The 23,437-nt window shown below is 39.0% G+C and overlaps 1 protein-coding gene across 1 annotated transcript in view; it reads left to right on the top strand.

Annotated features, from left to right (window-relative positions):
- Nucleotides 1-22,004, top strand: part of HSPA4L (heat shock protein family A (Hsp70) member 4 like) — a 37,878-nt gene extending 15,874 nt beyond the window's left edge. Inside the window, exons 5-19 of the mRNA XM_063136371.1 lie at nucleotides 247-346; nucleotides 1,660-1,793; nucleotides 3,306-3,550; nucleotides 3,635-3,711; nucleotides 6,450-6,601; nucleotides 7,079-7,185; nucleotides 8,236-8,369; nucleotides 10,267-10,466; nucleotides 13,697-13,795; nucleotides 14,397-14,534; nucleotides 14,834-14,959; nucleotides 16,812-16,919; nucleotides 19,062-19,181; nucleotides 19,928-20,089; nucleotides 20,779-22,004. Of these exons, the coding sequence (XP_062992441.1) occupies nucleotides 247-346; nucleotides 1,660-1,793; nucleotides 3,306-3,550; nucleotides 3,635-3,711; nucleotides 6,450-6,601; nucleotides 7,079-7,185; nucleotides 8,236-8,369; nucleotides 10,267-10,466; nucleotides 13,697-13,795; nucleotides 14,397-14,534; nucleotides 14,834-14,959; nucleotides 16,812-16,919; nucleotides 19,062-19,181; nucleotides 19,928-20,089; nucleotides 20,779-20,964 (2,088 nt within the window). The 3' untranslated portion in view covers nucleotides 20,965-22,004. The remainder of the gene's footprint in view (nucleotides 1-246; nucleotides 347-1,659; nucleotides 1,794-3,305; nucleotides 3,551-3,634; nucleotides 3,712-6,449; nucleotides 6,602-7,078; nucleotides 7,186-8,235; nucleotides 8,370-10,266; nucleotides 10,467-13,696; nucleotides 13,796-14,396; nucleotides 14,535-14,833; nucleotides 14,960-16,811; nucleotides 16,920-19,061; nucleotides 19,182-19,927; nucleotides 20,090-20,778) is intronic.
- Nucleotides 22,005-23,437: the final 1,433 nt, after the last annotated feature.

A 23,437-nucleotide genomic window follows, 5' to 3' on the forward strand; every position in this document is an offset into this window, starting at 1 on the left:
TGAAGTAGAAGTTTGGTTCCTTGAATAAACTTACACAGTCAGATCCTCAAAACATAATGCTAGTATGAGCAGCATCAAAATGACTGTATAGCTTCTATTTAGTACTCTACTAACATTGTTCACCTATTTATTCATTTTTTTGCTAGATTTGTAAACTTCTTGCAATAAGGTGTATAGGATTTTTCTGTCTTGTGTAAAATGCATTAACAGTGAAGCTAATGTAACAACAAAATATCTTTTCAACAGATCCCAAGCTTTTTTACTGATGCTGAGAGAAGATCAGTAATGGCAGCTGCTCAAGTAGCAGGTTTAAACTGCCTGAGGCTAATGAATGAAACTACAGCAGGTAAACTCATGGCTTGATAATTACTATATAGAATACATCTTGGTTTAGCATCAAATTTACAGAAGAGAGTAAAGGTGTGTAGTCAAAGCAGCTGCTAAGATTATGCACTACACCATGACTCACTTCTAGAGCAGTTTAGTATGTAAAGCTTACTCTACGATATGGTTTCTTCTAAAACTTTCTGTAGACTCACAAAACACTCCTATACATATCTACTCAGAAATAAGTCATCCTTAAGTTCAGTAGGGCTTAGTCCCAGGTAAATGCATATATGATTGTATCCCATCAACAAAACTCTTATTAAGACTGGAATCTTTGTATCCCAGCCTTAATATGAACTATTGCTTTGGAACTATTGCTTTCATCTTAAAAAAAAAGGCAGATGTAATTCTTGGTGCATAATTTGAAACACATACGACGTGGTTCAATCCTGCACCATATGGCTTATGGCTTAAAACATGCAGTCCATCTAGTAGAAGTATAACAACAAAATTGATGCTGACTGTTTTAAAACGTACACATTTTACTTTGTTGAGATGAACATTATTTCTAGCTAAATTGTAAGCCTTAAATACTCACCCACTTTTTTAGAAATGAAAGTATGCAGCAGGAGAGGTTTTAACATGTAGTAGAGCATCACTTCTTTATACCGAAGGAGTTTCCTACAAAAAGAAAATGTTTAAGTTGCAACCTCTTCCCACAAACCTGGAAGTAAGCCCTGAATGTAGTGGGATTTAATTCTGAGTAGACTTATATAGGATTGTACTCTTAAAGGAATTCATAGACATCAGAAGAGTGACATTATATTATAGCCCTAAGATGCATGATTTACTTTGTGTTTCAAACAATACCATGCATATTTCCAATTGATTCAAAAAATAGTCTTAATGATGGTTAAGTTGATGCAATATCCAAACTGCCACTTAAAACTTTTTTGACATGTGAAACTTCCTAAGTTTTTGTGTTTATAAAAGTAAAGCTATTTTTGCAGGCTTTAGGGATACGGGAACATACAATGACTGATTTGCACATTCTATCTGTGTATGTTATTAAATTAATTAATTAATTTTAAATTAGTTGGGGAGCATCAAGTGATCTCTCCCAAAAGGTGATTGATTGATTCAAACGCTGGTAGTATTTAGATATAAAATGGTATGTTTCCTAAGGCATTTTGAAGGTAATTGATTATTGTAGTGCAAGTAAAAGTGAACTAAGAACCTGAAGATATTGTATGCTTCTATAATTTCCATGATTTATGGTATAATTTTAAAGCAACTTATGTTTCACAAAACTTTTTATTTATGCTCTTGCAGTTGCACTGGCCTATGGAATTTATAAACAAGATCTTCCAACCCTGGAGGAGAGACCAAGGAATGTGGTTTTTGTAGACATGGGACACTCTGCATACCAAATTTCTATTTGTGCTTTTAACAAAGGAAAATTGAAGGTAAATTGTTGAATTAGGGTATAATTCAGAAAGATAAGGAAGCACAGGGAATTGTCACGATTACCAAGAAAAAAAATCATGTGCTGTGGCAGATTTGTAGCTGCTTAGCAGTGCTTGCTATTTGTGACCAATCCTTCTGAATTCTTCAGGCATTCCTTTTTAAAATGCATATAAATAAATATGGTTTTGCCTAGTATTTCAATTTCTCGATGATTTGCCATGGTATAAACTAAGACCCGTTTCACGTAACAGTGGCAAATTAACCCACAATTTGCTAGGCCACATGCTGTTACTGCTTTGAAGATGCAATCTCCGATTGTCCCAATCATAGGCTGCTTCGTCACGTGCAAATCCAGAAACTATGGGTTGTTTGTGGGTTAGACAACCGAAAGTGAACCTACAATTAGTTAGGTTAACTTTGGGTTATTTAACCCACAAATAACACATAGTGTCCAGGTTCACATGTCATGAAGCAGGCCATGGGCTGATCGTAGGTTGCATATTCAAATCAGAAGTAGCTCGCATGCAGCACTCAATATGGAAAGGGACCTTTAACTCTCTTTTTAATGGAGACAGTATTAGCTATTTTTCAGGTGCAAATTTTTGTTCTGAATCCTATCAAACCACTCAACGGGAAGACTTTAAGGATTAATTCCTAAACTGATGAATGTTAGCTCTACCTGTAGCTGAATAAGTCAAATTTAACTTAGCCGGGTGAGCTAATAAGCATTTTAGACATATAAAATTCACTCATATATATGAGAGAGACAGAGAGTGCTCCTTAGAGCAGCAGGAACTTTAAATTGTAACTTTTTTTCTAAGAGGAATTTTGACACTTAAGATGGATCAAAAGTGCTCTATTGCTGAATGATTTCTTAGAAAATAGGTGCCTGCTACAAGCCAAGAATCATTTACTACCGGGTAGGGCAACCTTTTAAAGTCCCTAGGGCTCCATGCGGTGGTAGGTAGAGCACTGCCCACTGAGATCAGGGGATACGGTTGTTTCAGGGGGGATTTACCACCACCACTGCCGTGATGTTTGCATTAGGAACGCTGGGAGTGGGGGAAGATGAGTGAAAATAATATATCGTTAGTGTAGTTTTTTGGCCAAAGAGGGGAAAAGAGCCTACAGTTCATACAAGCCACTGAAAGTTTTGTTTGGGATTGGTCATACATTCATGAAGATGACTGAATTTATTTTTATTTAAAAATATTTTTAGGTGATTTTTAGGGTAAAACGAAGTTGAAACAACATTTAATACTACCTGGGTGTTTTTTATTATTATTAATTTATACAAAATGTTTGGTTTCAGAAGTTTCAAGACAGTTTAGCCTTAATCTCAGCCATCTATGCCAAGTGGTTATCAGTTTGGGGGCTAGGAAAAGATATTTATAGTAAAAATTGCATTAGACTGAGTGCATGGTACTTGAAATATCTACCTAAAAGCACAAGAATATCTGTCACACATTGTCCTTTCCTATAATTGTCATGCTGCATTGTTAACTTCACAGGTACTGGCTACTACATTTGACCCATTCTTGGGTGGTAGAAACTTTGATGAGGCTTTGGTAGATTACTTCTGTGATGAGTTCAGGACTAAGTATAAACTGAATGTGAAGGACAATCCTCGGGCACTGTTGCGCTTGTACCAGGAGTGTGAAAAAATGAAGAAACTCATGAGTGCCAATGCTTCAGATCTTCCCATGAACATAGAATGCTTCATGAATGATATTGATGTCTCTAGCAAGATGAACAGGTATTGTGTTTAGTGATATAAAGCTTAAGTAAAATTGCAGCCATTTCTGCTTGTGATACTTAATGCATTTCCCCCTTTAAATAGGGCTCAGTTTGAACAGTTATGTGCATCACTTCTGACCAGAGTAGAACCTCCTTTAAGAGCAGTGATGGAACAAGTCAGTAAGTAAAAACTGCCTCAGCTTATTTTTGATACCTATATTTTATCATCTTCGATTTCTGTTTGCCAGTCTAGGCACTGTCTACTGCGTTAAGAATTATTAAATGCCACTGAGGGTTCAAAAGCAACCCACCGACAAATTATATATTCCAGCGTTAGTATATTCCCTGTATAGTCCTATGTGGGGTTACTATATGCTAATAATTAACTTATTCACCAAGTATAAATCCTTACATAGATGAAATGGCACCATCCAAGTGCAAGAGGAATAGTATCTGCAGGCTTTTCAGGAATACAAAAAAAGTGGGTCGCAGCTGATACCTCACTGATGCTAGGCCTGCCTATACTGTCTGTCTTGTGTTTCTCTAGTTTCTGACTAGACAGCACATATTTGCCTGATATTTATTTATTTAATACATTTTTATACCGCCCAATAGCCGAAGCTCTCTGGGCGGTTCACAAAAATTAAAACCATAATAAAACAACAAGTTAAAAGCACAAATACAAAATACAGGATAAAAAGCACAACCAGGATAAAAACCATGCAGCAAAATTGTTATAAAATTAAAATACAGAGTTAAAACAGTAAAATTTAAATTTAAGTTAAAATTAAGTGTTAAAATACTGAGAGAATAAAAAGGTCTTCAGCTGGCGACGAAAGCAGTACAATGTGGGCGCCAGGTGGACCTCTCTGGGGAGCGCATTCCACAGCTAGGGTGCCACAGCGGAGAAAGTCCTCCTCCTAATAGCCACCTGCCTCACTTCCTTTGGCAGGGGCTCACGAAGAAGGGCCCCTGTAGATGATCTTAAGGTCCGGGCAGGTACATATGGGAGGAGGCGTTCCTTCAGATAACCTGGCCCCAAACTGTTTAGGACTTTAAAGGTCAATACCAGCACTTTGAATCGGGCCCGGACCTGGACTGGCAGCCAATGAAGTTGTAAAAGGACTGGTGTGATGTGATCTTGCCGGCCAGTCCCTGTTAGTAAACGGGCTGCCCTGTTTTGTATCAGCTGAAGCTTCCGGACTGTTTTCAAATGCAACCCCACGTATAACGCATTGCAGTAATCCAAACGAGAGGTTATCAGAGCAAGGATAACTGTAGCTAGGCTATCTCTGTCCAGATAAGGGTGTAGTTGGTATATCAACCTAAGCTGATAAAAGGTGCTCTTTGCCACTGAGTTCACCTGTGCCTCAAGTGACAGTTCTGGATCCAAGAGCACCCCCAAACTACGGACCCGATCCTTTTGGGAGAGTGCAACCCCGTCCAGGACAGGGAAAACATCACCTCGCTGGACAGATGAACCACCCGCTAACAGTACCTCCGTCTTGTCTGGATTGAGTCTCAGTTTGTTAGCCCTCATCCAATCCATTACCGTGCCCAGGCACTGGTTCAGAACAGCCACTGCCTCACCTGGGTTTGATGAAAAGGAAAGGTAGAGCTGGGTATCATCTGCGTATTGATGACACCTCAGTCCACATCTCCGGATAACCTCCCCCAGCGGCTTCATGTATATGTTAAACAGCATAGGGGATAAGATAGAGCCCTGTGGAACCCCATGGCTTAGGAGCCACGGCACAGAGCAATAATCCCTCAGCACTACCTTCTGGAATCGGCCATCCAAGTAGGAGCGGAACCACTGCAACGCAGTACCTCCAACTCCCAGCTCAGACAACCTATCCAGAAGGATACCATGGTCGATGGTATCGAAGGCCGCTGAGAGGTCCAGGAGAACCAACAGGGTCGCACTCCCCCTGTCTCTCTCCCGACAGAGGTCATCCCACAGGGCGACTAAGGCAGTTTCCGTTCCAAAACCAAGCCTGAAACCCGATTGAAATAGATCTAGATAATCCGTTTCATTCAAGAGTGCCTGGAGTTGTCCTGCAACCACCCGCTCAAGCACCTTGCCCAGGAAAGGGATATTAGCCACCGGCCTGTAGTTGTTAACATCCTCCGAGTCCAGATTAGGCTTCTTCAAGAGTGGTCTAATTACCTCCTCTTTTAAAGAGGCCAGCACCACTCCTTCTCTCTCTCTTAATTTTTGTGAACCGCCCAGAGAGCTTCGGCTATTGGGCAGTATAAAAATGTAATAAATAAATAAATAAAGGAGGCATTTACAACCTCCTGGACCCAGCCGGCGATCCCCTCCTTATTTGATGTAATGAGCCACGAGGGGCAAGGGTCAAGCACACAGGTGGTTGACTGGACTTGGCCAAGCACCTTGTCCACATCCTCGGGCCTTAATGACTGAAACTCATCCAATAAAACTGAACCGGACGGCACTCTGAACGCCTCTACTAGTAGAGCTGCATTAAGTGTGGTGTCCAATTCATGACGAATCTGAGCGACTTTATCTTCAAAGTGCCGTGCAAACTCGTCACAGCGTGCTACCAAGGGTTCAACTATCTCACGCTCTGGCCCCGAGTGTAACAGATATTCACACTCCGCCTAGTTTTTAGTTTTAAGTTTAAGCCCAAACTAGTTGTAAGGGTAGCAGATCTGATTGTTTATGCATGGATTTGCCACAATCATGTAGAGAGTAAGGGGACGTCCCAGTTTTAGCAATAGAAGGAACGTGTGGGTGAGTAGTACAGAGCCCTTTCCCAGCCTTGCAGCCCCTCTGCCTAAGTGCTTTTCTCCCCACCAGCACCACTACACACATGCATGCACATCCAATATTGGAACCTGTGCATTTTCCCCCTCCATCTATGGAAACAAATTCTGTGCTGTTTGTCTCCTAGAACTGCAGCGTGAAGATATATACAGTATAGAAATAGTAGGTGGAGCAACTCGAATCCCAGCTGTGAAGGAGCAGATTTGTAAATTCTTCTGTAAAGAGATAAGTACCACACTAAATGCAGATGAAGCTGTTGCAAGGGGCTGTGCATTACAAGTAAGTTTACTTAACACTGTTACATTAGTCAACAAAATTACTTTACATTTCTGGGAGTTGTAATTACAGCATGCTTCTTTTAGTCAGATTATTACAGAAATCCTTTGGTTAAGGCCGACATAGCAAAAATACTGAACTTGTGCTTAGCTACTGCAAAGCACTGATATAATGTCATATTTTTAAAAAATTAAATACATTATTTCTAATACTGAGGTCTGTTTCTTGGAACAAATGGAATCTTTTTGCAAGCTGTGTAAAGTCTTGCATAGCTTTTTTTGTTGGGAACAGGGTTAGCATTCTTCCTTCTGTTGTACATTGCACATGTTATGTGGCTCTTGATGTTGGTGTCTGTTATAGCAAACTGTTATTAAGGTTTCATCAGTCTAATTAATGTGGGAGATTATAACGTTAACTAATACTTCATATAAGGCAAATGTGTATCAATCACATGACAGTGTTATTTGATCTCTTTTCTAGTGTGCGATTCTTTCTCCAGCATTTAAAGTCCGTGAATTTTCCATCACAGATGTTGTTCCTTACTCAATTACTCTGAGATGGCAGTCATCTTATGAGGAAGGAATGGGGTAAGCATTTTCAGATTCAAGGGTATAAAAACACCAAGTAGACAGGTAGTGTGTCTAAATAACAATAGGTAGGTTAGATTTGCCATTTATAGTACAGTAACCTTTCTAGGTATGTTAATTGGATTATTTATGAACAGGCTAAGTCACATAGTGAATTTAATATGTAAGCTGCCACGAAGAAGCTTCCTTCTCATTTTGTTTAATGACATAGTCTTGCAAAAATGCCCTTTCATGTTAAGATGGGTGGTTACTAAGTTGTGGAAAATGTTATGTAGGGTGATTATTTGAAAAGGAGGACAGGCCTCCTGTATCTTTAAGAGTTGTATAGAAAAGGGAATTTCAGCAGGTGTTATTTGTATACATGCAGCACCTGGTGAAATTTCCTCTTCATCACAAAAGTTAAAGCTGCAGGAACCCTGCCCTCTTTTGTATCTGGTCACTCTAACTATACTCCTGCAGCTTTAACTGATGAAAAGAGAATTTCACCAGGTGCTACATGCATACAAATGACACCTGCTGAAATTCCCTTTTCTATGCAACTGTTAAAGATACAGGAGCCCTGTCCTCCTTTCCATATGGTCACTCAATGATATGTAACCTCTGTCTCATCCACATATATAGGGATCTTCTTACCCTCCCACTTTCCAGGGAGGGAAACTAGGACAAGAGCAGGGCCTCACAAATCTGTTTGCTGTGGGCCCCATGGCAGGCGTTTCTCTTTCCTTCCCTCTGGAGAGCAGCTCTGAAACTTGGTGTGACATAGACAAGAGCCATCCCTACCTTCTTTCTTTTGGGCTTGGAGCTTATGCTCATAGTGGGGAAGAAGAATACCATGCAGTGCAACATTGCAAAGGTATCAGCAGCTTTTGGGACACATCTGAAGCTTTGCATGTCCAGGAAGAGAGCACTCCAAAGAACTAGAATTCTTTGATAATCATAGGATTTATTTGGGGTCTTTTCTTGAACTTCTCACATTATGGCAACTCATTCCTAGTGATTTAACAGCTGATCCCTTTGGGTTTTAATTGTCCACCCTTTTATTTTCTGTAGTGAATGTGAAGTCTTCAGCAAAAACCATGCTGCTCCATTCTCAAAAGTTATTACTTTCCACAAGAAGGAGCCCTTTGATCTGGAAGCCTTTTACACCCATCCACATGATGTTCCTTATCCAGATACAAGAATAGGTAAAATGTTTCCTTAATTTTTGAGCATGACAATACAATGTGTTCTAAGTTTGAGTGGGAGCCATTGTTCAAATACTTGAATACTTGCGTAACAGGAAATCGCTCATCTCGATATTATTCAATCACTGATCCTCATGTACAGTGCTTTCAGCTGTGCTTTGTCCTTGAATGCATTTAACTTTTAATCTAGACCATATTTCTCTCTTTGAACCTAGATTTTTGCATTTCTAGAACTATGTGTCAAGTTCCATGCTTCCAGAGGAGATTTGGACTTGTGTTTTTAGAACAGGATCTCATCAAATTGTATGTCAATTCTCTTGAGAAACTTAGGGGAGTTTTCAAAACCAGTTTGTAATATAGCATGGAGTATCTGCCATTCAAAAGAAGAAAGTCAGACATTCCACTGGACTCATTGGATTCCCAACTCAAGAATTTTTCAGCAGATAATTAAATCAGTTACACTTTATAATTTAGCAATACTCAGCTGAATAATAATGGTTTTGACTATATCAGTAGTTCTCAACCTTTTTTGCTCCATTCCCCCCTTTCACCATTGTTCAGAATATAATTCCCCCTCCCCAAGATAGTCTAACTCAAAAGGTGCATTCCAAATAATATGCATATAACATTGAAAATCTTTTATTTTTTTCTATATTAGTCCCATTTAAAGGGGCAACGCAAAGCATGGCCCCTTTTATATTCTCAGCTCCCATGCTTTGCATTGCCCCTTTAAATGGGAAGCTTGAAACTTCTAGGATTGCGAGGGAGGGAGGGAAAAGAGAGCAAAGGCCTGGCTTTTGCAGACGGCATGACACTTTTCTGGGACGTTTTTAATAACGTGTAGGAAGACATAATCTACAGGACATCATACTTTGCTGAATAGTGGTCCCAATCCCCCCCTGGAACCCTAAAATTCCCCCTGGGGGGGAATTCCCCCCTTGTTGAGAACCCATGGACTATATAGTAGACAGGGGGAGTAGATGAATGTGATAGAATGGAGCTATATTTGGTGGCTACAACAGCTTTCTTCTTTATGCAGTTTTGTTGCTTTAAGGTTAAAGAGTCATAGTGATGTCTTGATTTTAATTTAAATTGTAGCTTTTCCTTTGTACAATGTAGTTGAGTAAGTGTTTAAAAGACATCAATTGCTCTAAGGTTTCAAATGTTGCTCTGTGCAGGCATGGAAGCCATATGTGAGACTAAACAGATGTCCAATCAAAAGAACTACAGTTACAAATAAGCAGTTGATCTTGTGTGTCATTTCCTTGACATTTAAAAAACAAACCTGAGCCTGTTTGAAGCTAATTTCTATATTTAACTACAAGTGTTTATAACCGTGCAGTAATTTAATTGGATAATTAACACACACACACTTAGGCTGAGTTCAGATGACACACTCTGTTCCTATTACCCCCCCCCCCAAATTGATTAGCGGGTCGTCTGAACTCACACACACACACACACACACCACACACACACATCATAGATCTCTGGGCATGAATTTGTATCAGTGAACATGCACTAGTGTTTGTTGAAATGTACCTGTTAAATAACATGCTGTACTTGACAAAATGCCTTGCTGGGAAGTCTGCAATGGCTGCTATACCACGTCCTTTCCAGCTGTAGTTTTATGTCAAGAATGCCCCTTTTCTCATTAATTAGGCGGGGGGAGGCAGAAAGATCTGCAGTGCTTCTGATCAGCAACAGAAGAGGCACCAGCTATACAACATCTGTCTGAGCAAGATTTAATCTAGAAGTTGTCAGTGCTGACCATTATATGTTTTTAAAATGTGTTTGTAAATATAGCCAGTCATGTGGGAACTGAACGAAGATATGAATCCTTCCTTAGTGCATGAGGAAACAAACCAATGACCATTGTGTGTTTTATATTGTTTAGGGCATTTTGTTATTCAGAATGTTGGACCCCAACATGATGGTGACAATTCAAAAGTGAAGGTGAAAGTACGTGTTAATGTCCATGGAATCTTCAGCGTGGCTAATGCATCTGTAATAGAGAAGCAAAGTACAGATGGTGATCCCAACGATGAACCTATGGACACAGAATTGTCATGTAAGAATCAAAGCAAAGATGAAATGGTACGTAAAACCACAAGCTTGTCTTGAAACTGCAAGTACTTTTTTTTTATTCTACTGCAGCTTGTGTTTAATGCTTAACTGTAAGCAGTGAAGGGAAACTCCTTATTCAACTGTTTAATAATCTTGCATGAATAATCTTATTGCAGGGTGGGGGTAGTCCTTAAAAACACTTAATTTATGATCTATTGAAAATTCTGCTTGATTCATTAACAGAACAGACGTTCAACCATGATAGCCCTCTTAGCCTTTATTAATATTTCAAAGTTGTGTAATTTCATAATCTTGCTCCCGTCTGCTTTTTCTCTAGCTATTGTTAACTAAATTTCTGGTTTCTGCCTCCTTGATTTTTCTTCCTTTCTTCATAAAATTATGGCTTGTCACTGTTGGCTCACCTGCACTAATACAAGCAGGAATATCCTAATTTCAAAACAAACAAACTTGAAGTCATTTATATCGGTACTCTATTTGGAATAAATTTGTTTTCCCAAATAGATTTCCATTTCTAAATTTCTGCTGTGCCTCTTAAACGTGCAAGTTTAAACTTCCATAAATTTCTGGTTTTTAAACAATGTATTAAAAAAAATCTTAATGAAGCTGAGCAGTTCATGCTAGCATGTCTCTCTCTGAGGCGTGCAAGTACCTTGAATATTGGCAAGATACATATTTTTTAACCTACTGCAAATGCAAAAGTTACTTAAGATGTGGTCTTGGCTAAAAAATTCTAAGAAATGAAAAAATACATTGCTCAATACAAAAGTAACCATTTTTAATGCCTAAGCCTTGTTTCACATGGAACATCTACTAATTACTTTCTGTTTTTACCATGGTGCTTGTTAGCAATTACCTTTCATAATTGAGGATGAATCCCTCGACTCTGAGGATGAGGTTTGTTATACACATAGCATTAAGTAGGCTTAAGATAGCAAAGATACCCCCCCTTTTCTGAGTAACAATAAAAGATAGATGAAAGTAACAATTTCAGAAAAGGAAGGTTATAAGAACTTTGCAATAGCTATGCATTTTAGAAGTAGAATACTATTAGTCTTCATATATTTTAATATCTTAGTTATAAACATGATCTTCAAATCTGAATATGCTACAATGTAATTTGAATATGTAATTTGATGCTGTACATTTTTAGTTTAGAAAATGTGTCTAGTCCAGCTGCTGGCTGATTTCTTACGACTAGGTATTACACTAAGCATGCTGTTGGGGACAGTGTGGACATGCAAAACTACTTAAAAGCATTCAAAAATATTTAGCTAAATTTCTGATGAAGCACTGGAATCCTATACCCAGGCTGAATATGGCACTCTCTCCAAGTTCTCCTGATTCTGTGTTACTTTGTGAAACTTGTAGCATTAGGCCATTGGCTTGTGAGCCTATTTTCAATTGGGCTATGGGTTATATACAGCTTTTGTTTCACTGCTTTTCTCCTGCTTATTACTGGAGTTGAGCTCAAGTCCACAACATTGTTCTATTCAGCACTTCCATTAAAAATGCTAGAGAAAACCTTCCACAATTGCATATTGTTTTTCTGGATTGCATTTTCAAAGGCGCTTTTGATATTGTTGCAACATTTTTATGTTGATGAGCTCAGATTATTTCTAATCTGTCATTGCCATTGTGTTTGTAATATACAGTGTAATCTAGCATAATACAAAAGAATGCCGGACAACCCAGTGTTTGCCTTCATTTAGAGTTAGTTGGCTCCATCCCCTTGTCTTTTTCCATAGTATCTTCCAATGTTTAAAAAGTATGTTTACTTACCCTCCATTTGAGAATTTGTGATCTAGAACATCCTTTCCTCTTTTTTTTTTAACTGTTGAAGGAAGTAAGGCTTAAAAAATCTTAACTGATATTCTTTTCATGATTCAAATGCTCTAAATCAGTGGTTCCCAATTGGTGGTCTGCGGACCCCAGGGGGTCCACGTAACCCACCCAGGGGGTCCATGGCACCATTCACATAATATCTCTGCAAGGTCCACATTTTAATAAAAGAAAATACGCCGTCTTCCGCGCTCTGTTTGCTTCGACGGTGACGTCATGCGCGAGAGCAGCTGTGTGATTTAGCGGCTAGCTACAGAGATTATTTTCCTGCACCTAATCCTGACTTGTGATGGTTCATTGAAATCATTTTTCAAAGAATATGGACTGGACCAATTCTGGGTGAAGGCTTTTCCTGATTATAAGAAGTTAGGTGAAGAAGATTTGAAACATCTAGTTCCCTTTTGTTCCACATATCTTGGTGAACAAACATTTTCGACATTTTGTTATATGAAGAACAAGCATAGAAGTCGGCTCGATGTTGATCCATATTTGAGATTAAAAGTAGGAAATATTGAACCGGATGTGGAAGGGATTGTTCGGGACCAAAAGAGGCATCACATTTAGGTTTAGTAGCTGCTCAACAGGTCACAATTTGTTCAATTGTAAACTAGATGTTAGTAAAATTAAATTCGGCTTTATATTCCTAACTAAATCATTCCTAACTAAATCATTGTCATTTTTGTGTGGTAATATCACAAATATAACAAATTTTATGGTCTGTTTTTTAGTATATCTAAAACCCTTTGCTTATTAGGGGCTACCCCTTATTTTCTCCAAAAAATTGCTTTACACAGGTATACCAGAGAGATAACAATTTTTCAAAAGTAGGGGGTCCATGGCTTGGCATTGGAAAAACAAGGGGTCTGCAGTACTTACCTAATTGGGAACCACTGCTCTAAATAGAAAATAATAATAGTGTGCCTCAAGAGCAGAAACACTATTTAGATCAGGGATGCAGAGCCTCTTTCAGACTAACGTCCAAATTCCATTTCAGAGTTTTCAGGGGCTGAATTCCAGTTGGGCCAAGTGCAAAAGGAGAGAGCCACCCCCACCCCAGTGCCAGCATATTTTAGCTTAAATGTCTTACTGCCAGTACCTAAGCTTTAGGAGAGGCATTTCAATCTTTTGAAGCTGCATTTAAAACCAGGAAACCACTAAACAATCAGCAGCTGAGGGAAAGGACCAGGGCTTGTGGCCTTGATTGGGACTCCTGGAGGCCTGAGATTAGGACTCACCAGCCCAAGATTCTGCCCTCCTGATTTAGATACATTGCTTCCGTTTTTTGTTTTTTGTTCGTATGTGATTCTTTTTGTCCGTGAAAAGCTGCTCCCTAGCTAACTAGAATAAGAAAATATTGTGCAAATTTTAGTGTGGAATTAATTTCTTTCTTCTTTTGATAGGATAAAATGCAGGCTGAACATGATGGTGGCAATCACAGGAACCAAACTGAACAGAATCAAGCAGATGAGGAAGTTGATCATATAGGGGCCGAAGGAAAGGTCAGTATGAAATAACAATAAAGACAGACTTAAAGACCTCAACTCTAAGGAGAGGGTTGACTGGCTTCTGGTATTGCTAATAGTTGTTAGGAAAATATTCTTGTAGCATTCTGAGAAAAGTCTCCCATGACTTGCTTAAATATAGGCATGTGTTTTGATATCATGGCATTTTCAGTAAATGCGCATTCTAATAGGCTTCATGTTGATCCTGTGACATGGGGAATTAAGATTGCCTTATACAGCCCCTATAGAAACTGATGTGCTGGCTATTCTTTGGCGACTAATCTAAAGCACTTCTGAGCGGATTTTCTTTTCAAGCAATGCTTGAAGTAGCTTCCTTGCTTGACCCGTAGCATCTGCAGACATTAAATAGCAGTATTACCCTTTTGTGAATCTTTCATTTTAGAATTAAAAAGAAATTGAATCTGTCAAAATTAAAAACAGGCTAGTGGTTGTTTAAAATTAGAAAGAGTATTAATATAGCATAACTTGCAGAAATTAAAATAATGCAAAAAGCATTGCATCAGATGTTGCTACATTTATGTTCACTGGGCTCAAGTGTTCTGAATGTTGACAGATAGTTTAATGTTTCATTCTGCAGACTGCTTCGGGAGACAAGATTGACACAAATCAATCTGGAAAAGCTAAAGCAAAGGTCAAGAGTATTGATCTACCTATCCAGGTCAACCTATACAGACAAGTGGGCCAGGACCTTATTAATTGCTACATTGAAAATGAGGTAAGGTACACAGAACTATTCTGATTTCATTTATGTGGCTATAGTTGCCTCAATCCTAGGTTAAAAGAGTACAAGAAACAAATCGTCATTGTGAATTGCAAATCCTCTTACAGATAGGTGGAATTGAATATATTATCTCACTTTATATGTATAATGGTCAGGTTGTTTGCCAAGTTTAGAGCACATGACAGTGGTGTTGGTTCAAATCCAGTTGTGGAAGATTTCCAAAACCATATTTGAAACAGCTTCATTCCACAGGGAAGATTTAAACTGATCCTAATAATTTGGTGTCTTTACAGGGGAAGATGATAATGCAAGACAAGTTGGAGAAGGAAAAAAATGATGCCAAGAATGCTGTTGAGGAATACGTGTATGATCTGAGGGACAAGCTATGTGGGGTCTATGAAAAATTCATCACTGAAGACGTAAGAACTCTCATACATTTATAAGGAGGGAAATCTGTTCAATTAGCAATAGCATTAAAAGGAAAGGAAGACCGCTGGAGTAGGACGAGTGCTCCCCTTTGCCCCACCAGCCATTGGAATGCAGCCCCCAAAAGCTTCTCTGAAATTGAATGCATCTTTCTGCCTGAAAGGGGCTTGAAACCCATGAAATAAACCCATTGAAGTCAATGGGACAAGTTAGTCTTCTGTCCGCCCAGAGAGCTCCGGCTATTGGGCGGTATAGAAATGTAATAAATAAATAAATAAATGTGAGCCACTTTGGGAGTCAATAACTGTCTGAAAAATGCAGTGTGTATGTATGTGCAGATTACCGAATGTGTATTATTGTTTGCTTCCAAGGCCAATTCAAGCTGCTGGTGCTTATCTTTAAAGCCCTGAATGACTTGGAACCCAAATACCCAGAGGAGTATATCTCCCTTTACCAAGTTACCTTCATCTTAAAAACTTCAGAGGAGGCTCTTCTCTGGGTTCCTTTGCCAGGGGAATCTTGTTGTGTAGGAACTAGGCAGAGGGCCTTTTCTGTTTCTGGAATGCTCTTCCCCATTGAAGTTTGACTTACGCTGATGCTGCCATCATTTTAGCATCAGCTCAAAATGTACTAATTTACCAAGGCATTTGAAAGCATGATGTTGTGTTTAGCTTCATTTGGGCTGCTTTTCATGTCTCTGATTTGTTTTTATTAGAATGTTTTATGTGTGAGTGCTTCTATTATATTTGTGAGATATTTTGGTTATATTGCCTTTTTTATTTACTGCCCTCTTATTTTTGGATAAAGGCTGGGTTAAAAATACTTTTAATAAATAAATAAAATTTAAAGGCTGCTTTTTGAAATATTAAAGGGTCTGAGGTAATTTGGAATCAGTCAGTTGTCATTCATTTTTAGAAGGAAAAGCCATCTTCAGTATTTTCTCTTCCATTTCATATTATAACCACACACAAGAACCAAAACACCCTCATAAGCAAATTAGTGTGCCTCTAACCCTCAATCCCGTCAATTTAAAATTGTCCCTTAACATTTCAGATTCCTTTAAAATTTCTAATTTCCTTTTCATTGATTTTTGCATTTCATATTATTGTACTTCTGTTTGTTATAACATGGCAGTATCCACATAAATGTGGCAGTGTTTTTGTTTTTAATCACTACATTTGTCACAATGACTTCATGTGTGTATTGGCTAGGAAAAATACACTGGTGTGTGTCCTTCTACATAAGTATAGATTTAAGTGTACTAAATTCTAACTGTACTATAGAACTTAAGTATAGGCTAAACTGAATTAGCAAGGTATTTCTGAGAGAGAAGCTTAAATGGAATTACAGCCTTCCTACATTGCTTGACTAATTAACCATTAGACTTAATTTACTTAGCTTTATACCTTGCTCTGTCCTTCAGTCTCTGGCTTGGTTAGACAAACTGTCAGCCCTTATGCAGAAAGGATGAGAGGTAATCTTAAAGCAAAAACATGGGTTCATTGAAGTAATAGTAACAAACAAAACTCCATTTCTGCTACCTGTTTCTATACCTTAGCAGAAATGCATGAGACAATTGGCAATTCACAGTTCTTTTTTAAAAATGGATAATAGCTTGAAGTCCTGTTTCTGGCAATTTAGTCCCTACCTCTGCCGCTGCCATTTTCTCCTTCCTTATGAACCAGCATAGAACTCAGAATTTCTAGTAATATATGTCTTTAATTACTTTATATTAATATAAATAGTAGTTGAAGACATTCTTACATAGCCACCTTGTGTTGTTTTCACTAATTCAAAAAAACAAGTTTTGATTTTTCTACCAGCATTTTCTTATGCTTTTTTTAGGATTCAAGGAAGATAACTCTAATGTTGGAGGATACAGAAAACTGGCTTTATGAAGATGGAGAAGACCAACCAAAACACGTATATGTGGAAAAGCTTCAGGAAATGAAAGTAAGACCTGCACTCTTAGATATGTATTGCTTGAATAGGCTGTCTGTACTGTCCTTAATTGTAAACTCCACTCCCTGGAGATATGCACTTGATGGTATTGCAGTCCTCTGAAATCTCAGCAGAAATAGCAAGTTCAAGTTGTCACAAGAATATTTCCTTTTTCTTAAAGCAGATTAAATTAAGTAGCTACAAGTACTGTGGCTTCAAGCTGTTTTGTGTAAAGGCATGAGAACCTACCTTAGTGTTGTCCACCTACCAACATAAAGCTAACATTCCACCCCATACATATAAATAATATATTGAGTGACAGCATATATAAAATATATAAAACACAATCAAGAAATTAGTCGTTCATAGGACCAAGCTTTCTTATAGGGCTGCTGAAGTTTATTGTGGCTCCTGATAGAAGTAGTAAGAGGCACTAGGGAATATTCACAAGGGTGTTTACAATGAAGCAGACAGAGCAGGCAAGCACAGCTAAACGAACTGAGAGCTCTCTCTCAAAATCTCTCCTCCTCCTCCTCCTTTCCCAGCGTTCCATGAGGAATGAGTTCCAGGACAAGAACAAATGGGTTTTATTGTTTGCAATTCTCTCCCTCTAAGCAACATGACTTGAGTGGGGACTGGGCGGAGACTATGCCCATTGGTTAGCCACAGATGTCAATCTCAAAACTCCCCCCCCCATCACCCCTCAGTGTCTTCCTAATATGGAAATGTTCAGCTAGCCATCCATCAACATGAAATGAGCCCTCATGTTGCCTAAAAAACCTATGGATCCATTGAGGGCTCTAAACGAACTAACCGCACTGCAAGTTTTCGACGGCTTTAAAACCGCCGTCTAACTGCACTGTGATTTCGGAGGTCCATTGGACACACGGAGTTTCAGTGCAGAGTGCACACCCCTACAGTCCTTAGCCCTCTCTCTCCCTCTCTCATAATACTAGAACCCGAGGTCATCCTGTGAAGCTGAATGGTGGAAGTACCACTTCACACAGCACAGAGTTAAGCTATGCTGGTGTGATCCATCACAACCTTTCATATATTTATTTATTTATTTATTTAGTGTATTTTTATCCCACACCTCAGCCAAAAAGGCTCCCGGAACGGTACAATTGATTGGTAAAGAAGACAGTCCTTGCTCTCAAGCTTACATTCTAAAAAAGACATGAAACACAAAGAAAACGGGATGGGGAGGGAAGAAGGAGAAAAGAAAAAGAAATTAAGGAGACTACTCAGGCTGGTGGGAAGGCCCTGCTCCCCGCTCTTATCTCCCAGTGGAGGGGCAGACCAACAGCTGCTGCTTCTTCCCCACAGGTCATAATGACCATTAGCCCTGGTTGGGGAGGGGGGGTTGCAACTGAAGCAGGTTCTGATGGTCTCTGCCTGCTCCTGTCTCCCTTCTTATGGATGTTCTAGCGTCCATCCCTTGGGCATAATCCATAAACTGCACTCTTTTGGCTCTTTTCCACATCAGTCCATCAGTTTGTGGTGTGATCTCTAGGAGGATACCAGGCAACTCTTACCACCATCCATCCCTACCAGTACACTTAATCCAATTGTCCTCCCCAGTTACTCCCGCAAAGAACCAGACCTGTTCTTTACGTCCTTATCATTTTCATGGCATTTGTATGCTGCCTTTCCACCAGAGAGATCAGAGCAGCACTGTTCCAAAATATGGTTAGTGGGAGCCGGCAGCTCTAGCTCTGGATTTCCTGCATCACTGCAGGAAGCTACAAGCCGCCCTGCAACTCCGTCCAGTTGAACTGGATAGAGTTGCATGGTGGCTTTTAGCCAGCAATTCTAAGTACAATGGAAATACAGGCTTGCTGGTCTTGGTATGTGATCCACTTTTCTGGTTTCCTCTGCAATTTGCTTCCCAATATTGCCATTCTTGTATTCCTGTTTCAGTAACTTTACAAGCACTTCTGCTTAGATACTTTAAAATTATTAAATTGAATAAGTAATTATAAAAATACAAGGTTGGATGCAGGCTTAGTCATATGTAGAAAAGACTCATTGAAATCAATGGGACTTCGTTTAGTTGACCAGTCTGGATCCTGTCTTTATCCAGTTCCCCTCCCCACCCCCAGTTTTTAATGAATAATTGTATAATAGGTCAACATCTATTTTTTGTGTTTGTAGAAATTTGGTGGTCCTATTCAGGACAGATATATGGAACATGAAGAGAGGCCAAAAGCTTTAAATGATTTGGGAAAGAAACTCCAGCTGCTTATGAAAGCTGTAGAAGGATACAAAAATAAGGTAGGACCCAAGATATTACATGTTTCTAACAGTGTGATCCTATACATGCCCGTTCAGAAGTAAATCCCATTAATTTCAATGGGACTTAATCCTAGATAAGCATGTGTAGGATTGCAGGCTAAATAACCAGACTAGAATTTACAGGATCATTTTAATTGTACTATTTAGAACTGCATGACGTAACAAGTTTTCTAAATATAATTGTATCCCTGCAAATCTCGGGTTACCCTGTGTCTGCTGATAACTCCCTCTTATGTGTGGATGATGTAGTTTTCACTACATTTGCACAGGTATGCAAAGACTGTCCTTTTTCAATAGAGGCAGTTTGGATATTTAGATATGAGTCATCAAATGGTATGTATGTATTTGTGAAACAGCACAATATAATGTCATCATCTTAAAGGGTCTAGTTCCACCACAAATATGCCCTGAGCGTAAGGTCTGTTAATCCAGCATTCCTGCAAAAAATACTTTCATATAAAATGTCTGATCAGATTTAAAGGAAGAATGTGATGTTTTCTAACAATTTCCCTCAGTGGAGGAGGGAAATCTCAAGTGTCTCAAGTATCCTGAGACACTTCATACTGTGCTTTTCTGAAATTCTGGTTTGTTTGCCAGCAGCAAACCATAGGTTGTCAATTCAGACATCACGCTATACTATAGTTAGGCTTCTTTAATAATTGTGGTGTCTGTGTGTTTTGTTCCTTATATTGCTGAGTTCTGAATTAAAATGTTTTTCTTCCTAGGATGAAAAATACGATCACATTGATCCTGTTGATATGGAAAAAGTTGAAAAATGTACCAGTGAAGCTATGAATTGGTTGAATTCAAAAATGAATGCACAAAACAGGCTGAGTCTGACACAGGATCCTGTTGTGAAAGTGGCAGAAATAATTGCAAAATCCAAGGTAAATTATCTAGAACATTTCTGTGAGTAAAACTGTCAATGGAAAAATAAGCATGGATAGACCAAAGAATGAATTAGTAATGCAAGTAATAGCAGAGGACAACATATATATCCAATGTAACACCCTAGCCCCTGCATCTATTATTCTGCAACGTTGCAGCTTTCTGGCCTGGAAACACCTCTCTGATGTGTGTCATTTTCAAACAAATTGCTAAAAAAAAAAAAAAAAATGGAAAGGAGGTAAAGGGAAGGGAACTGTGAAACTTTGCAGTTTTCTTACTTAGGGCCACTTCTCTGCTGTCTGTCATTTTCAGAAGAGTAATCCACGAGGAATAAGGTGAAATGTAGAAAGGAATAAATGATTCCCACCAAACAATGGATAATTCTTAAGGAGCAGTTTCCAATGCGCCCTTACATACAATAGAAGCCATTTGTCATGCTTCATTCAAGGCGTGATCATTGAACAGTAATTTAAATAACAAGATCTGAGTCAGTTCCATTACTGAAGTCTCTTCAAGCTTGTAAATAGGTGGTTAATAACACAATCTTCCAGTCATGAATAGGTCTTTCGTCAAATAATTATCTCCTGGTTTACCTTCCAAATTACCCCATAACCAATTTCATGTGCCACTATGTTCTCATTTCTTACTGATTTATCATAACTTCCTTATTTTCTCTTAATTCCAACAGGAACTGGACAGTTTATGTAACCCTATTATTTACAAGCCTAAGCCCAAGGCAGAGCCTCTGTCTGAAGGTCAAGCAAAAACTAGTAACGAACACAATGGACCAATGAATGGACAGAGCACTGCTGACACAAAATCAGAGGACAGTTGCCAGCAGCCTAAATCATCTGAAGAAATGGATCTGGACTAGGTTTTGCATTTCTTTCAGTCCATTAAAACAGTGCAAGTAATCTAAGGGTCCATCTTTCTTTTATGTCTGATTCACACTACAGATGTTCAGTTACGTAGTCAACTTTATGTCCTTTGTTCTTTGCAGTAGGTTTGAAAGTGTTTTTCTATTGAGTGCATTCCCATTGTTCATTCCATTGATGCCGCTTGTGTGGAGCTTTAGTTGAATGTAGATTGTAAAAGTCAGTTTAAGCTTTCCCAATATATTTTATATCAAATAGGCAGATTTGATATATATATAAATGACAACAATCTACCTTATTTAAAGCTTTTATTGTGGGTAAGCCTCTGCTCCTTTATTCAGGAAAGGCCACTGTATTGCACTATTGATGCTGAAGTGTAGATTTTTGCATCTTTATTTTGAAAGATACAGGATTTGATGTGGCGTGAACATTGCCACTTGAAGCACTGACCTTTTTCTAGTTGTTGTACTGTTCTAATTTAAATATTAAAATAGAGGCTAGCTGGCAAACTAATTCATCTTGTTGATGTACCATGAAAACTTGTAAAAAAAAAAAACTTGTACACAAAAGCATTTAAGGCTTGAAAAGGAGCTCATACCAGCAGCATTCTTTGTCATAAGACTAGAACATGAATCGAAATAAAGTTCATGGTCTCCATATACACACAGTCCTGTATATCATATTCTGTGTTGATGCTGAGACACTGTTAAAAGTTGTAATAGTATGAAATGTTAGTGGAATTTTAGAGGCAATAATTGGGGGAGACATGTTTTCATTACTCTTAATTGCCTCTAACCTAGTAGGTTTGGCTTCATTCTGAATGCTGCCCATGCATGTTTTTTTAAAAATATGTCACAATTAAAAGCAGAAAATACACACACACAATGGTTATAAATTGGTATTGATATCTATGTCAGTATTCTGTACTGAAATACTTCTGCCATTCTACTTGGCAAATGATCTTCTATTTTGGAGTCTGTGCTTGGAAAATAAGCACAATAAGTAGCAAAATCTATTAGGAGTGGTTCCAAGCATCCTTTGCTGGCTACATTTGGCATCCATAAAACACTAAGCCAAACTGATATTACAAATCCACTGATCTAAAGTGTTATGTTAGAAGAGCTTTGCCCTTTTCAAAGAACTGTAAGTGATTCAGTTGTCTGTCCTCTTTACTCCCTTGCTGCTATGCAAATTTAATTACAGTTTCAAACTGCTCAGTCACTACTTGTTTTTGTGTGTACAGTTTGTAGGCTGTGATTCTAGACCAGGATTTTCTGTACTGCTTTGTAAATTCTCTCAATCCCCAGTTTTACAGTTTACTGACTGTAGCAAGCAGGACTTTTCCTTGTTGTACAATATGTAGCAACATGCTTTGCTCTGTTTTGTGGTGTGTCTCTGAAGCAACTGTGTTACGTTGCACTACGTTGTGTGATAGGCAGGCTTAAAAGAAAGCGATGTTCTGTCTTGGTGTGCTCTGCAGTCTCCTAGTCCTCAGCTTTGGCACCAGCTCAGTTCAGACAACAGATATCTCAGTGGTGGTTTAAGAACTCCACAGTGGAGTTTTTACACCACCGTTGAGAAATGTGTTGTCTGAAGGGAAAACACCCCACGGTGGAGGTTTTTTTTAGAAAACACTCCATGCTGAATATCCACGCTGTGCAGAGGAGAGTTCCTGCACAACCATTGTGTTGTGTGGAGGGCTCCATGGAGTTTGCTGTTGTGTTGAGTTGACTTCTCCCACTGGCTAGAGAGTTCCCTGGCAAGATTGCTGAAAGGAGAGAGTGCTGCTCTAGGAGAACCACCGGAATTGTTTTTTCGCAGCAATGGCTGATGGAGTACCATCAGAAGGACTGGGGGAGGAGAGAGAGAGCGGCGGAACAGTCAATCAAACATTGCGTTGCCTTTTACTCAACTCCACAGAAGCCCACAGTCACACAACGGTGGAGTTAGAACATGTTGTGTGGGGAGTACCCCCTAAAAACTCAACTGTTGAGTGGAGTTTTCTCACTGCATAGAGAAACATGTTGTCTGAACTGAGCCAGTAAGTGCCAGGCGTTTCTGCAGCAAGTGCTTTTGCTGTGGCCGACATTACTAGTCGTTCTTGTTTGGGGCTTAATTTCTCAGGTTTTTAACCAGCTTCCTCCAAAGCAGAATGGAGGATAAGCAGCTTCTCAGTCATTTCCTGCTTATCACAAGGGCTCGTGTGATGGGTATGGAACTGTGTGGCTTTCTCCTAGCTGCCTTTTAGCTCTAGTCTTGAGATTCATTTCTAGAATTCTCAAACCCATGGCTTGATTTTTTGGAATGGCTTGAGAGAGAGGACAGTGAATACTAGAGATTTCCACCTGGCCAATCCATGCCTCTCTGGAATTAGGCATTAAAAAAACCATTTTGTTAGCTATCGCCCTTACCACTCCTCTGAGATTTGCAGGCTTTTACTGGGCACAGTGAGGAGGCTTACCTTACTCCTCT

The sequence above is a fragment of the Elgaria multicarinata genome, chromosome 10 (genome assembly GCF_023053635.1).
Source record: "Elgaria multicarinata webbii isolate HBS135686 ecotype San Diego chromosome 10, rElgMul1.1.pri, whole genome shotgun sequence".
NCBI classification, from domain to species: domain Eukaryota; kingdom Metazoa; phylum Chordata; class Lepidosauria; order Squamata; family Anguidae; genus Elgaria; species Elgaria multicarinata.